The following is a 17,579-nucleotide window of genomic DNA, read 5'->3' as shown; positions in this document are numbered from 1 at the left end:
ACAAAAGCTCAGTGAGATTATGGGTAACCTCCTTCACAGATAGAATCACACCCTCCTTCCTTCCTTGTGTTTCCATGTAACAAAGATGCTATGTTAAAAAGATTACTGGCCTGCTCCTGATGTCAGCTTTGCTTTCAAATAGTTGAGTGGACAAGGCTCCCATGTCTGTCTCTTCATTGTGAAAAAACAAGTAAGTCATTCTTTCTGGAATCTAATTTTCAGAGGAAAATACCTCCAACTCTGAGAAGTCACAGTCAGTTTTGTATGTCCTGATGATTTCTGTCCAAGAGCATATTAAAATCTTCAGTGCATCCGGGATGGCTCAGCTCATGTTACCACATGCAGTGAACCTAAAGCAGCTTTGTGACAGAGCATCCAAAAATCTTTCCTCTAACTCAGGCTTTTCTGATGACAAAATCTGTTTTGCTCTTTCACTCTCATTCCAGCAAACCAGACGTTGTAGGTAAGCTGACATAACTTTTTAAAATGAGGCTGGGTATGAGTTCTTCTTGTATATAGTCTCTGTGATTTAAAATGGAGTCAGGTTGATGATCTGAAATTCGGTCATTTCTGTACCCAGAGAAGAGCACCGCATACAGCACCAGCGCCCATTTTTATCCTCGTAGTACTGTAACAATAACTTCAGATTTATGTTGATTGCATTGTTCTTCAAAATGATCTTTTGGTGGATGAAATTTCTCCTGTTTAATCTCAGACAGGAGGTGAATGGTAAAAGTCTGTTCAGTCATTTTTATGTCAAAAATGAATCACCAAAACTAGTGCTGACATTGAAGAACATTACATGTTTATGTCCAGAAGGAATTTGCTAGGACAATATATCTCTTAAACTCCTGTTATTTCATTGACTTTATTTTTATAGGAAAGAAAATCAGGTAAAGTAGTGATGGCTCACTGACTGCAATGGACCAAAAACGCACAATAAAACAAAGCCAGACTCCCAAAGCATTGAAATTATCTCCTTTATCATAAGGAAAAAAAAAAGTCAAAAGCACAAAAAGCATTTTGGTCAAATTTGATGTTACAAAACATTTTTATATTTATTTAATATCATGTTCTCCTGCTCTGTAGTTATACCACATATTTTCTGAAAAAATAATATGCAAACAGATTATTGCATAACACATTTCTTCCAAATTAGCCCAGAAATAGTCACTAAATTAATTTTTTAACACATAAGAAAGGTGTTTTAATATTTTATGTTCGAATTCCAGAGGGTTTTATCACACAAGATATTCTGTGGAAAGCAGCACCTATTTATCCTTTTGTAAGCCATTACGAAGACTGAACAAGCCTCTCAGATGAAATAACAGAGGTGATTAAAACATGAGCTGAATAGAGGAGCTCACTGAGTAGGTTCTTGCAGAGTGAGTACGTCACTTGGCTCTGTGTGTGTGTGTGTGTGTGTGTCTGTGTGTGTGTCTGTGTGTGTGTCTGTGTGTGTGTATAACATTTTGCATAATGGTCTACAGACTCCCTAGGATTTTGCTAGTACAGAATATACATATACATAGTGCTGAGACACAGAGAAGTGGTATTTCACATTATGTCTATGCTTGCTTAGGGCTCACTGTCTATGTGAAATGAGTAAAAGTAAGATGAAAAGAAAATAATTACTGAACAGAAAATATTTCGTTATGCAAACAAAGAAAAATACTGTATTTTAGTTTAGAGACAGTCCAAGCATATACAGCATATACATAATAAAGCTCAGGCATTTCTTTTTTTGTTGTTGTTTTGTATTAGCTAAAGAAGCAGTCATGAAGCTATTGTCTATTGGCTTAAAATTAGACAACCACCTAGTGCATTCTTCTTGCTCACCTTTTAAAAATACACAATCTGAGATGGATACATTGCACTGCTGGAGTTTACAATATATATTTCAAATTTACAAAAATACAGAAAAACAAGATTTCTTGCACTCAGATACTGAGCATTAACCCTTTGAGTACTAATTCCCACCTGCAACACTGCAGAACACATTCATCTGACTTACATGTTTTTAGAACATTCTAACAATTATAATTGTCATCTTTATGTACACTATTAGGAAATGCATTCCTACATACTAAAAAAAAAAAAGGTAGAGACTAATAATCTCAAAATTTAATCAAACAAACAAACAAACAAACCAAAACAAAAAAAAAAAAAAACACAAAAAAACAACCAACGAATAAGTGGAAGTACATGGAGATTTCTGCAAAATATGTACAGAGAATCACAGACTGATGACCTTTCTAGAGATTTTTCTATTTCCTCTCTGCAGCAATATAACAATTATGTAAGCCTGTGCTAAGACATGAGAGCAAACTTTCTCTTGTGGCCATACAGAATTGTGCTTTTTCTCTTATTTATGGGTACACTGCTCACTTTTCACTGTAGACATTTCTCTCTCAGCTCTATGCTCCTATTCACTTCATGCGGTTCATTATCATTCTGCACCATTCCTATCTGAAAAAAGCCATTTTATTTCATATAAGGATCATTATGATGTAGTTCTGTACTGTGAGTTGATGCTTTGTGTCCAGATGTTCATGGAAACATGAAAAAAATTTCTTGTCATAGGAAGCCTTGTTAAGCGTTGTTAATAGAGAGTGTTACTGACCCTGGGATGCCCTACAATTAAGCAGAAATCATGAACATAAAGAAGTTCACTGAAGGTCAAATTTGCATTAAAGAATGAAGACAATCTGAAATTTGCTGGGAGAGGAGACAGATTTTCAGAAAGGAAGAGGTGAAATTAGAAAGGTGTGGTTTTCATGTATGATTGAACCTTCTCTTTCCTGGCAACTCTGGACTACATTGAGCATGTAACTAAATAGACAACATCATATTTACAGTCTCTGAATTAGAATAAGCTATTTTTAAGAAAATAACTGTAGTCCTCAAAGAGTTAATGATAAAACTGCTCTACCTTAACAGATGTGGAAAGGTTATTGGGAACAGCTTACAGATTTGTTCAAAAGGCATACTTTACAAAGGAGTGTAAAACTTGTTGAGACAGTTGCTATTACACCGCACAGTGTCACATACTATGAGTAGTGCATGCTCTGTAAAGACATTAGAGTTTGGACCCTTATCAAAGCTATCATATAACCTTATACGAAGGATTGTGCCACTTAAACTAGTGCAGAGTGATTTTTTTTCCTGTAGATTTATAATGCTCTAGATTAATATCAATAGGGTTTTTCACAGCCTTGTACAACACTTTTTTTTGTTCTTTTTTTAAACACATGTAACACTATAAAACAGCAAATGGTATATCCTGACATATGTCATGCAAAATACAACCAATACAGCACCATAGATGTAACAAAGACATTACCTAGCACTTCTCTCCAACAAGAAAAAGGACATAACAGAGACTGTACATTACACGACTTTACAGGCCATATGCTACAGAAGATTGTTAGAGGCAGTATCACTTTTGTACTTCTAAAAAGCTGTAATTTTATAAAATCCTGTTTATCATTTCTACCATAGTCACTTCTGATTAAAATCCATGGCACAGTAATAATATTTTGCTACAAAAATAAATAAGTAAAAGTTTAAGATGCTGATATGCTTATAAAAGTCGTCTGAAATTACTACAGAACAAAAGTGAGAATAATGAATGACAACAATGTATTTCTAAATAAATGTTCTGTGCAACAAAAGGATATTGCCTCTCTTATTCAGTTGTCTACACTTTATCTTCTAATTATCTTTCAGAATTATTTTTTATAACTTTCTTCTAAAAATAACTTCACTTCCAAAACTCACAATCTCTCTTTTTTATACTCTCATTACGAAAATGGGAATAAAGATGGAAAGGCTGTACAATTTGCTGATGAACTACACGACTATGTCATCTTATTTAGGTTTGAATAAAAGCAAATTTAATGATGTTTAGGTGGAGAAAAGACATTATGATGGCCCATGAACTACACAGTAGTTTCATTTTTCCAAGGGCCTGTTTTGATATTTCCTGTACTATCTGAGCTGTATATCATGGCTTCGTGCACGTTTCCCTTGAGAATCCCATTATGATTTGTTGTATTAAATGGCAATGACTGTGTCCGTGGATGCATTTCAAAATGAGCTGGATGGTGCACAGTGTCACTTTCTGACATTTTAGTACAACTATATATGACAGTACTTGCATCACTACTTTCGGGCTGGTTGACAGTAGGATATGGATCGCTTTTCGAGCAGCAGGCCCGTCTGTGACCCGACTGGCTATCATGTGTACTGTGGGGGCTGTCTGTATGTGAGCTGTGGATGCTGCCATCAATACTTGAAGGAATATGGTAGGCGTATTCTCTTTCACCTGCTGATCTATGCCGACTGAAATAACGTGGCTTAGTTCTGCTTTTCAGACATCTATGAATGTGCATATTGGGTCTGAAGCTTCCCTCGTTGTGGACATGAATGTGAGCTTCATCATCAAGTAGCTGGTCACAGTGCATTTTTGCACAACATGGTGTCACGGGAGAAAGGCAGTTAACGTGATTTTGAGCCGCTTGGAGGTTAGTGAGTTTGCAGTGGCTAGCAGCTGGATGATTAAACACAGCTGATTTATTGGGACATGGTGATTCCTGAAGACAAGATGCATGAACTTGAGTGTCCCCATTGATGTTGACTTTTGGGCGCACATTAACTTGGACAGAATAGGTGTTTCTCCTAGATGGACAACAGGACCACCAGCAATGCCATACATCATCTCGCTTTGCACAGTGATGGATAAGGATGAAAAGCCCCAAGGTCACACAGAAGGCTCCATATAGACAGCTAAATATCATATCCAAGAAATGACCTTGAGATACTGCAAGCGCTCCAAAGGTCCAAGTGGCAGTAAACAGGAACAAAGTGAATGCTGCAGCTCGAAGCTGAGCCTTAAATGAATGCTCATTTTCCAGTAAGGAAGAAGAAATCATGGAGCAGGCTGCCTGGGGAACGGACGCAGCGTCTGTCATGTGACCATGGCCCACTTCAGTACTTGGCATTCTCTGCGGATCTTCTGTCCTTTCCTTTAACTCGTATTTGCGTTCAGGATGGCGCTTCAGTTGAATGTAGGTGCAGAGAAAATAAATACAGGTAACTAGCACAATGAATGCTACTGGCCCATAAAAAGCACCAAGACTAGGCTCCCATGCCATCCAGCAACTGGAAACAACAAAAAGAGAGACAGTAAAGAACATACTGTAGGTCAAGTTAGATGTGCAGGACAACATACCAACATACGGAAGTGAAACTGAGCTTTCTTGCTGACATAGATGGCCTGACAATACCTTAGAAGTTTGGATAGGTTTCTCTGGAGTTAAAGTGTATCTTTAATATCAATTAAACCATGACAACTTTTCTATTTTTCAATAGAATAAAACATCTACTACAATTCAGAGTATATCAAAGATGAAAATTTCCAAGAAATATAGATCCGTTTAGAATCTAGAATTCTACTGAAGTTTGAGACATTTATGTCAACACTTTCTCCCCTATTAAAAATGTCGGCTCTAATACTTTCATTAAAAAGCAAATGAAGCATACTTTATACAATCTGTGCAAACAAAGGAAATTTTCAGATTTCAGTGGTTTGTACCGATTAACACTGGTGTAAATTCTCAAGCTTAAAGATTGTTCTTAAGGAATTTTCTTGTTGCTGAAGTAGAGAACAGCTGGAGTAACAGGAGGAGATTGAAAAAAGTTCTAGTTGCAGTCTCCACAGTGAGCAGGCCCAGGAGTTATATGACATTTCTGGGTTCACAACAGTTTCTAAAATTCCTGGAAGTTGATTTACATCAACTGGAATGCTATTAGAAAAATTCCGGTCTCTTTGTGATGCACTGCTAGCGTAATATTATATAAGATTATTATTTGCTAGGGTTTAAATAATACAACCATAACTGTTTCAGAGTAGCTTAAAGTAGTTCACAGGCCAGTATAAGCTGAACAAGTCTCAGCCAGCTGCATAATTTAGCAGCAGTCTAACAAGACTTTCCTGATGGTGAGAGATTTAGTAATATAAAAGTTATAGAAGAAAACACTTCTGGCTGTTGAAATCCCAGATGGACCCTCAGAGAATTTGGGTTTGAGGCGGGGCAAGTATAAATATTTGTCTAGCTTTTACCCTTTGTGATCTGCTTTTAGCCATTGTTACAGACTGTTATGGGTTTTTATATACTAAATAGTGCATATATTGCTAGAAAGAGAAGTTGCTTTCCCGAACTGCTGTACTACAAGAAGAAGCAATGAGTTTAAACCTCAGAAAAATAAATAAATAAATAAATAAATAAATAAATAAATAAATAAATAAGATTTTCAAAAAGTTTCCTAGCTAGGATAATTAGGATAATAAGCTATTGGAATAAAGTGTGGTATATACCTTACCGGAGTGTTTAAAATACTGCAGATAAATAATTGTCAGGAATGGTTTGAATACAGTTAATTTTCCAGAGGGTCAGACGGACAGATAGGTGATCTATCATGATCCATTCCAGCCCTAAGAGCGGTACTGTGAGACACTTCATATCCATTTAGGCATCAGTGATTAGTTGCAGTCCCTCCAATATAGTGAGGAACCTTCTGATATCACATTCCTGTCAAGCCAGGAATCACCTACTATTGTTCTAAAAATGGCAGAATTAATTTATCCCCCAGGCTGAGAACCTCTCAGCTAAAGAAGATGCAGTCCCAATGGATGTTCACTATGAGAAGCTGTGGTGTAAATGCTGATATACATGTATATATTTTAAATCTAAACATTAAACAAAAACGTACATCCATTTATTAATGAACTTAGAAACACTTCAGAGAGCATATATTTTGCTGCCAGACATGCATATGAAAAGTTTCCAGAAATACATCTTTGAAAAGATAGGTAAGTAATCACTTATATTTAATTGAATAAGGACAGAGCACAAAGCTATGTGAATGTACTTGAAGTACATTTGAATGCTGCATATTTGATGCAAAGTGGAAAATGGAATGCTCCCCAGTGAAACACTCTCTTGGGGTGTTCTTACTTCAAGTGAAATCTCATTGTGGATCACTTCAAAAATCAATTACGTTAGAAGAAAGAAGTTCGAGTTTGCACATCTACATTTTTTCTGTGCTAATACTATTAAAAATGAGAAAGGCATAAAACAAACAGTCTGTTGAATTAGATGGTTTTTTACTCAGTTTTAAAAGCATCCTTCATCTGTGCCTTGTTTTCAGGAGACTATGTTACCAGGCATTGATAGGTTATTGTTAGTATGATTAGGGAAGTATAACCTCTGACTGTGCCAAATCATCAGCGTCTTTTAATATACTGTTGATTATAAGTGATTGGATAATTCGATAAATTTTAATAAATATATGAATGTGAATTGGGTCCTAGGCAGGGGAAACAGTCACTAATTAATTACCAGAATTTAAAATTTAATTACCAGTAAAATTCTTCTAAGAAGTCAAATGCTCAGTTACAAGTCATTCTGTTTCAGTTTCCATTTTTCTCATCCAGAACATAACTAGTTTCAAATGCATTACGGTAGATGTTCTAAGCAGTAACTAAGAGTAACATCCTCCAGAGAACTAGCAACAAGGTGCTGGCAGTCCAGTAATATTGCCATTAGTGCATCAGTCATTGTCTTGTTGATCACTTACATAGAATGCATTTATCTTTACAGTCTGATTCACTTTCTGCCATGATTTTATGGAGAGGCTTATTGCAGTTCATTGATATATCATGTTTCATGCCAAGAATTAATAACAACATGATGCCTGAACAGCTTGTGGAAGTATACTGAACACTAATATACTGGTAGATGAGATTGCTATCTCGCCATTGAAAGACACTGTGACTGGAAAATTTCCATACAGCACGAATAAAAAATTATTGGTTTTCAAGAGAAGAAAAAGGGAATTTTTACTTGTCCTTTTTTGAAGTAACTATTTAAAACCAACTTCAAATAACTTACCTGGAAAATATCAATTCAAGGTAGATAATTAAATACTTTTAATTCATTAAGGTAATTAATGGCCCCATTAAATATGCCACCCATTAGTCAATTTTTAATATCCTCTCACTTATTGAGGCGTAAATGATAAGTGATTCTATAAATGAGAAGTGATTCTATTGACCACAATGGAGTCAAACTGGTGGAAGTGAAGCAGCAAGCCCCAGATTAAGTTATTGCTTTCATAGCTATTAACCCATAAAATTTCATATTAAATACAATCCCAAGTGGCATGTCTGTATACTTTATGATGTCAGTATTACATTTATCAGCATAAGAATAGAAAAATATTTTCCTTAAAGGTTTTATGATAATATCTTGTACTTACTATGGTGCATTGCCTTCAATCCCATAATTATTGATATTGGTTGCTGCTGTAATCCCACATATAATGAAAGGAACACCACCACTAATCAGATAAAATCTGTTGAGAGATAAAATGTGATATTTTAATTTTCCTGCCTTGTACCTGAGTAGTTCTATTTAAACAGTCACTATTTTCTGAAGCTTTTTGATATACAATATTGACTGAAATTCCTAAACCCGGAAAAGCAAAAATGAAGCATTGTCTCAATAAGCACTGTACTTAAAGAACTGTACAAAAAGAACAGCTTAACATTTAATATTTAAGAGGATCCACTTTTCAAAATCTGTTGACTGATTGGTAAATCCTTAGAAAGTGTAGTTACTTATGCAGTCATATGAAGAACAATTCCTTGTCTAAAAAAAAAAAAACAAATTCCAAATACAAATATTTATTCACTTATCTGTGTATTCGTATTCAAAACTTATTAAAAATGTAAGTATTATGTATTAAGATAACCAGACAACTGTCTACAGTTTAGCCTGAGAATTTTCCCAAAGAAATACAATGAATGAAATAGAGTTGAGCTCAGAAGAGGGAAGGGACAATCCCCTGTGCAAATAAATAAATGAATAAAGATTTTCTGAACAGAGGAATAATCTAGAGCAATTAGGAGGGTTAAATACTATTTTGCACATATCACACTCTTTTTCACTCATTAAATATCCAGCCTTACAAGTGCATTAAAAGGTGAGGGCCTACAACAATTCAGCAAAATATCATAAACATCTAAGAAGAATGTTAATCAAAGCATTAATATTTCTTTAAGGACTTGTATCTGAAGACTGCAAGCATCCAGTTTCATATCCCTTTAACCAGCTGAATACCACTGAACTCCTTGGCAGCAGAAGTCATCCCAGTGTATCATCACTAGGTTACACTGAAGTCCGAGGGGATGTCTCACTGAAACTGGCATCCTGCATTTCTATATTAAAATGCAGCATTACATACCGTCATCATATTTTCCTTTTACATAAGCAAGGCACAGAATTATTCATGGAGCACAGCACTTGTACCACTGTGGTCTCTGAGGTGAGAGCACCGGCCCCTGGCACATGTGATGCTAAAGCTCTGAGCATGCTGCTCAGAGACAACAGGAAAAATGTTTCACTGTACCTAGAAGCTCAGCTGGTTCTCTGAACATCCCCACTTATTTTCTATTTCAACCTATGCACTTCTCTTGGTGGACAAAATTTGCTTCTTTTCAAGGCACTTGTCTGTTGCAGGAAATATTAGGCAAGGACATAAACACTTCCCAGTCACTGCTGCTATTTGTACAAAAGGACTAAGAGCTTGATGACATATGGACACATGCTCTCCAGAATCTGGCCAAGAGTTTTCTAAAATGCAATACAAAATCCAGGAAATTTGAGTCCTTGCAAGGTAGGATCTTCACAGAAATAGAGACATAGTAAGCTTGGCCATTTTGAGTAAAACCCAGTGTTAAAAATTTCTTAACTTCTTGCCACCATCTCATTGTGAAGCAAAATTTGAAGCTAAGCTTCAGAAAATGTCACTCTAACATTTTCAGTCAATCGTTGTCCTTATGATCCAAGCTGCAAACAGAGCAGAGAAAATCATGCTCCACATTCATCAAAAAGCCTTTCAGTTTCTATAACTTCAAAGTCATTAAATATATACGTTTTCTTCAAACTTGGCTTATTCTGTAGAGCTCAACAAATTCCAATGAACAAGCTGCATCCTTACAAAACCCATTCATTCAATGATTGCGAGTATCTTCTGACTTGAGCCTATTGAATAAGATAGCCTAACAGCTTATTATTATTTTTAACAAAGACATGCTCAATGACATTTTTTGAAACTTCAGGAAATGACTAGGGTAAGCAATGAGGCATAGAAACTTTAATTCCAATTTGTCTAAGAAATAGTAATGAGCAGAAAAATAGTACAGAATCAAGTATAGGAAACTGTACTTCAAACCCATCTGAAGTGATTACACCATAGAATTTACCTACAATGCAATCTATAATTTCATTTTTTGCAGTGCAGCCACTTTCTACAAATTGGATACATACATTTTAATCACATCCTTATCTAAAGTCTCAAAGAAGCCTGTATTGGGGAGTTAGATAACCTCCTTCATAGCTCACACTTTCAGCAGCCTGCTGTACACGATAACAGTAGCATCAGATGTTCTGGAAGCACTTAGCTAAACAGTGTTTCAGAAACAAGGCAAACTCTAGCCAAATTTCTGTCTTGTCTCGTAGTTAAGAGAAAGAAAATACATTCTAGAAATGACACAAGGTGAAGTCAAATGGTTTCAGAGCACCTAAGGTATCCTGCTCTGATATCCAGCACAGCACACTACCTGCCCTGTTCCATTGGGGGGGGGGGGGGGGGAAAAAAGTAACATAGAACACAGAGATGACAGTGTGTACAAATGATTCTTTGCTGGTGGATCTGTGATTCCTGAAGGGTGAAAGGAAAAAAAAAATAAAATAGAGGAGAAGTAAAAAAGAGGAATGGCATTAAAATAGATCAAACAGATAATGAAAGAGAATTTAAGGGTAGGGGTGCAAAGTCTAGTCCATTTGTGTGAGCTCATGGATACCCTAGACAGTATATAAAGGAGAAAAGATCATAATAAAAAGTTACCGAAGAAGAGAAACATAGAATCATAGAATCATAGAATCACCAAGGTTGGAAAAGACCTAAAAGATCATCCAGTCCAACCATTCACCTATTACCAGTAGCTCCCACTAAACCATGTCCCTCAACACAACATCCAGTCTTTCCTTGAACACCCCCAGGGTCGGTGTTATTGTGTGGAAGTATACTTCAAATAAAGAAATCTAGACCAAAACAAATTCGATCTAAGTAATGCAGTCATTAGTTTTTCCTGATTTTATCTTTTATACCCAGATGAGAGGATTAGTGAAGTAAAATTGATAGGGTATGACTAAAAAGTGAAAGAAATAGAGACACTAAGTAGCTAGAGATCATACTTGTAGGAAACCTTTTACCTAAGAGTAACAAAGTACAACAATAATTAATTTAGCTTCCTGGCCCCATGTGAAGCAAATAAACATTTTCCCTGTTGCACAGATGAGAAAACAAGCAAGGAGACATCAAGTGATCATCAAGGTCATGCAGAAAGCCTGTTTCAGAGGCAGACTTCTTAATTCTCATTGTATGTTTAAACACAAAGTTCTTCTATATTACTCTAAATGAAGGGATCAGGCAAATCATGGCATACAGGACTTTGTCTCCAAGCCCAAGAAACTGGGTTTGCTTCTCCAGAGGTTCATGCAGGAGCAAGAATTAAGCTCTTATCCCAATACTCTTGAAGCCTTGCCAGTGAATATTTGCCTGGTTACAAAGCCTACAAGCCTGATTAGTGGAGAATGAGCCTGTGTACACTGTCCCCTCTGCAATCCTTGCATTAACATCCCCTGGTATTTCATACAGAGCTGACTGAACAATACATTCAGCAAATATTCCAGATCTGTTGAAGTGGCCCATGTTGAGGACTGCAGATGGAGAGACAATGAGATCTACTGCTGTTGCTGCAGGTGTAATGGATAATGTTCCTGTTAAGTAATGCTCATTCAAAAATAATATAATAAGCAGTACACTAAAGATGAAACTTGTAGATGTAACTTCCCAAAAAGAATTTCATTTTCTTATTTTGAAAAAGAAAAAAAAAAGAAAAAAAAAAGAAAATAAATCTTTTTCCAATTCTATTTGCGTAACTTACATTTACTTACTAACTTACATTTCCCTCTCATGACTCTTGGTTTAAAAGCTTTAAAGATCTACAGCCTTTGGTGCAGTATGCAGATTTTATCTTCCAATTGCCTTTTCTGATTTTTGTATACCATACAAAAATATTTCAAATGAACCCTATCCAAGCTCTGGTTCCACACCTGTGGCTTATTGACATGAGCTGTGGGACTTAGGAGATCATTTTCTTATTTTTCTTATTAAGCCAGTTGGCTGTCTTCTCCACAAAAGAATATGCAGTAACTCGGGACTCATTAGCTTGTGTTACTCTTCTACCACCCAAGAAAAGTGAAGAGTGATACTCAGGCTACCAGTAACAAAATGCTGTAGGCAGCAGCAGGAAGAAGGGCTGGTTGGAGAAGCCTGATTTGACTGACTGTTATAATGGAGCCAGTGAACACAGAGGATTTGGCTGTAATTGAGATAGCCATGTGCACAGATCTTTAAAGACTGGTAAACAACGAGGAGGAAATTAAAGTTTTTTTACAACTAAAAATTGATCTTGACAAGCAGTTTATTTATATAATATTTTAGCATTGTTTTACAGGCAAGATTGTGGGGTGATTTGGGGCTTTGAAGTTACTGCCAAGCTGCTGTTTCAATAGCCTTAGGGAATAGTTTTAAAAATTTGTATATTTTTGTTTCAGGCCACCCGGGGATGTCCTGAGGATTCCTAGCAGGCTTTCACATCAGTGTACATTTATTACTGATGCTCATTCTATCACATCTTTGCTAATGTTGTTATTCGAGCTAATTAGATTAAAGCTTCTCTGGTAGGCTTCTGTGTGCTGCACTTGAACCTCTCAACTGCAATGTGGGCAACACCTAAGGCCTGAAAACCAGGCTGTGCAGGCACACACAGATGGTCTGCAGTAATTTGTGAGGGGAGGAACCAATCTCAATAAACAGGAGAGGGAGGGAACCCCTAAGTTCTGCTGCAGCCGCCTTAGACCAATAAGTACCATACTTTTCATTACATGCAATGACATAAACCCCCCAAAATCCTCAACACAAACAGACACTGCTTGGGGTGATGTCTCACTTATGACATCACAGCTTACTATTTTCCAGCTTCTTTTCAAAAAGCTCCTGTAAGGCAAACTCTACTACAAAGTACTGGGAGCTACAGAGCCAATCAGATAGAAACAGGATAATGTCAGCAAGAATGACTGCAATAGCCTGCAGCCAGCATCAATTCTACCATCTTAACATACAATATATTCTTCTAAGTTTATTTCCATAACTATTACACAGTAAGCCACTGAGCGAAAAGAGAGTTCTACCCAGTGATGAATATCTTGCCTCAGCAGCTGGCTTCTCTCCAGCCCAAACCTGTGAACGAATTCTTCCTGTGCTCAAAACTGCACGAGACCTTGGCTTTGTGGGCTTAACCTTATTGCTTAAGATTTGTTTTTTTTTTTCTGCAGAACAGTGACGTACAAGTTATTTACTAGTCCCACCCTTACTGCTTAAAATGCATTTGTAAGTATTACTCTCTACATGCTCAACTGTACAAAAGTACATGCTACATATGTAAGGATACCATTACCTCCTCTCTCAACAGTACGAATAGAGATGAATCTACTTAGCTTCACTTCTAGGATACAGGTCATGTAGGAAGAGATGTCAGTCTATTAGCTTCTTGCAAAATAAACATGTAAATAAAAAAGATATCACAGCAAGAAGAGTTCCCCTTTATTTTTCCTTGAGCTGGGATTTGATTTTAACATCTCTATGAAAATAATCCATATAGAAAATAGTCATTAACTTCTGAGCTAAACAGATGCCACAGTTCAAGTACCCTGCAGGCATGCAGACAGATAAGTAGCTGCTCTGTAGAAAGCTGAAGCATATACAAGCCTGATTTTTGAATAATTCTTCTTGATTTTTTCATGCATCATATTATTTCATAACTCTTTTCCCTGGTAATTTTAATAAAATGAACAAAAAGAATGAGGTGGTTTTCAAAATGTACCTTACAGAAAAAAAAAATGACATTTTTAATCTTATTCCCAGATAGTTAGGCATTGGACTAGATGACATTTGAAAGTCCCTTCCAATTGAATGATTCTATTCTATAGTCTTGACTTACAAATATATTTACAAAAATGATGTTAGCTTTGCTTCACGGCCTTGCTAAAAAGAAATTGCCTGTATTTCTTAAGCACTGTTTCCCTGTTTGCAAATATAAAATAAACATGGAGATTACACACACATGCGCGCGCACAAAAGGAAAAAAAGAAGAGTTGTGCAGAAATTCCATCTAGCCCTTTAACGTGACATTATTGTTTTTCATTTTCACTGTCTGTTTACATTCCATTTTTTTCTACAAGACCTTTCACTCATTCAGCACTGATGGAGCAAAGCTCACTGGACAGGTAGCTATTCGTTTTATATATGTCCCCTTCTTCTACATCTTATTGCAAATTAAGAGCTTCAGAAACATTAATTAATCTTTATAAAGTTCCTGTGAGAATATATATAATCTCCATTTAGAAGCAGGAACTAAAGCACAGAGAGATGAATGACAAAGTCGTTAAGAAAATGCTCTGCAGATTTGTTTGCTCAACTTAAGATGTCCAGACCCTCAATTCAACAGAACTAGGCTCTAATTTTCTAGTAAAATTGGCTGTGATATTAGAGTTTAAATACTTTGCTTGTTGTCGCCTTAGGGACTTCTAACGTGGGAACCTAGACAATAAATGGGGAGAATGTTAACCAGTGATAGAAAATATTAAGCCTCACCTATTAAACAGTTTAAAAAACACTTTCCTCTATACTATTAGTCCACTGCACTAGATATTCATACTGAGCTTTTCTTCCTGTTTGCCTGTGTCAGATGATTTCTCAAGCATTGTTCTTTTGGTGGTAGGTTAGGCCCTGCCAGTAGAGGAATCTGAGGAGATGTGTTGAACCCTTTCAACATCCTTCATGGCTAGTGTACCCATATGTGTACTTTGGTACGTTGCAGATGAACAGGAATTTTCTGACTGAGTAGTTGCTGACAACTTTACCTTTAGGACAGCTTAAGTCAGAAGAATGAATTGAAAAGAAAAAATGCATACAAAAAGAAAAAATAAAATTAAGAAAATTCTATAACTCAAAAATATTTTTTAGAGAAAATTTAGAGTAAAAGTAAGAGAAATGAGCTTCATTTACGCAGATATAAGTGTACTGACTCTTTCTTAGCTAGACCAACTTGCAGAGCCATTCCATATAACAAGAAAGGGTGATCTTGCCTTCTTTTATTTTTATTTGAGAATGCCTTGGATACTGTTAGAAATCAAAAAGAGACTCTAACAGTGTGTTCTGTGCTGCAGCTTGGCTCGTTGACTTCTACTCCTGCTCAAGCTTAATGAATAAATAACTTCAGTAAAGATATGGAGGTATTCATGCAGAGTATACTTCTGAAAGAAAGCAAAGAGTAACATATACAGCTGGTTGATGATAAAGAAAATAAATATATTGCTATTTCTTAAAGACTCTCTATGAGGGCTGCTCTGAAAGTATTACCTCTTATTTCATTGTATTGAACAATGACATCAGAGGTGGTTGTTGGTGGTATGGCAATAGAGGTGGAATGTTCCCACCAATATTTCATAACATTTTGTTGCCACATGACAGATGGCAGCAGAGGGGAAATCTGGAAAATGGCATCAGACATGGAAATGCATATGGAACAAGATGTGCCATTCAGTTCCTCCATGCAGAAAAAAATGGTACCCATTGACATAGATTGATGCTTGCTGAACGTTCATGGAGATAAAACAGTGGACGTAACCAAAGTGAGGCAGTGAGTGGTGCATTTCAGCAGTGGCAGTAGTTGTTGCAGTCCACTGTTGCTGATGTTTATGAGTGTGGTACTCAGGCTGTTGTTCATTGCTGGCAAAAGTGCATAGCTAATGGTAGTGACTACACTGGAAAACAGTGTTCTGTAGCTGAGAATTTGCTCTATCAAATACTGTGCTTGTGCTCTTTGTTGTAGTTTCCATGGAAAGAAATAGGAGACATTATTTTCAGAGCACTCTACATATGCATCTATGTATGTTTTCATAATATTTTTAGAGCTCGGAAAGAAAATGCCATTCACATGTTTGGATTTAAAAAAAAAAAAAAAAAAAAGCAGTGAAAAAGCAGTTAAAACCTCATCCTTCCAATATATTTTGGCAATTTTCTATTTGCACAATCATTTCATCCCTAGAATACACATCAGATTTTTCAAATCTGTTTTCACAGTTAATTTCTAGTAGTAAAATGGCTGATACTCTTTTTCTGAACAATTCACTGCTACCTCATTTATCCAGGCATTTGACTACTCCTGCATAGAGCTGTTAGCTGAAATAATTTTGCAGTTCCAGCCTACTGAATCAAACACAACTGCTTCACTGAGCATTGCAGTACACCTTTAGAAAGTCAATTACCATCAAGATGTCCTTCTGACTTTCAAAGAGAAAAAAAAGAACCATTAACCTATCAACCCTCATCAACACAAGAAATTCTAGCAGCCTATATATGACAATACCATTTTATATGATATTAAAGTGAAATGAAAAAAATAGTGATAATGTTGTCACATATTTAATACCTAATTTGTATATATTTATTAACCCTATTGCTATATATATATATATATATAGTTATACAATTACATATATTATTAACCCTATTGAATGATGGTCAGTAGAATCACCTTGAATTATATAGAGAAAATATGGATTTCTTTGGTTTTACTTTATGTATTATTTCATTAAACCTGCAAAAGGAACCAAATGATGCCACTAACATGAGGAAATAATCTGGATCAGATATGAAAGTCACTTAAAGAGGTTTCTGGTCTATGTTCTCCCACGGCTAAATTTTGAAATCATATTTTTTAAAAGGACCTTATGTCAATAAAATATTTTGGCACTCACTAATACAACTTATTGAATCTTCCAATTTTCATATGATACTGCTATATTTGATATATGGAAAATGGCATCAAAATCTGTTTTGTTTTTTGTTTTCTATTAAAGACTTATTCTGAGACCTTGTTTTTAGTGTGAGCTAAATTACCACATTACATCTGAATAATTTTGGTTCCATGAGTTTTAAAGGAGATATGTGGAACTGTCCATTTTCTTAGTATATTCTATATACTAAGAATATAGTATATTCTTAGTTATATTTTCTGTTTTTTTCTCTCTTTTTTTTTTCCTTTTCTTTTCTTTTTTTTCTGTACATGCGCAGAATTATTCAGAAGACATACGTGACCCAGCAATTGATTTCATGAAGATTGGGACTATATTGGTAGACCCAGGTGGCCTGTTCTTAGCTTTGCTTGGCTGAATTCAAGACAGATGTGTGCAAACAGACGGTAAAAAAGAATACAGGAACTCCTTGGAAGTATCTCCAGGGCGGATACGTTAATTCTCTTCTAAATTCATGTCTGCTTTTCCTTTCTCTCTTGTATAAATAAATGATCTTATATGAAGGGC

The 17,579-nt window shown here is 35.9% G+C and overlaps 1 protein-coding gene across 4 annotated transcripts in view; it reads right to left on the bottom strand.

Annotated features, from left to right (window-relative positions):
* Positions 1-1,032: 1,032 nt before the first annotated feature.
* LOC122160220 (adhesion G protein-coupled receptor A3-like) overlaps positions 1,033-17,579 on the bottom strand; it is a 252,456-nt gene continuing 235,909 nt past the window's right edge. For all 4 annotated transcript variants that reach the window (XM_042818574.1, XM_042818573.1, XM_042818575.1 and 1 more), the window contains exons 18-19: positions 8,323-8,418; positions 1,033-5,163 (exon numbers count right to left, since the gene is read on the bottom strand). In XM_042818574.1, coding sequence (XP_042674508.1) covers positions 3,942-5,163; positions 8,323-8,418 — 1,318 coding nt within the window. In that variant the 3' untranslated portion in view covers positions 1,033-3,941. The remainder of the gene's footprint in view (positions 5,164-8,322; positions 8,419-17,579) is intronic.

This window comes from Centrocercus urophasianus, unplaced genomic scaffold (genome assembly GCF_019232065.1).
Source record: "Centrocercus urophasianus isolate 14NV4802_14NV808 unplaced genomic scaffold, USGS_Curo_1.0 seq_17, whole genome shotgun sequence".
Lineage (NCBI taxonomy): Eukaryota > Metazoa > Chordata > Aves > Galliformes > Phasianidae > Centrocercus > Centrocercus urophasianus.
Note: the sequence above shows the minus strand (reverse complement) of the source record. Positions and strands in the feature narration are given on the sequence as shown.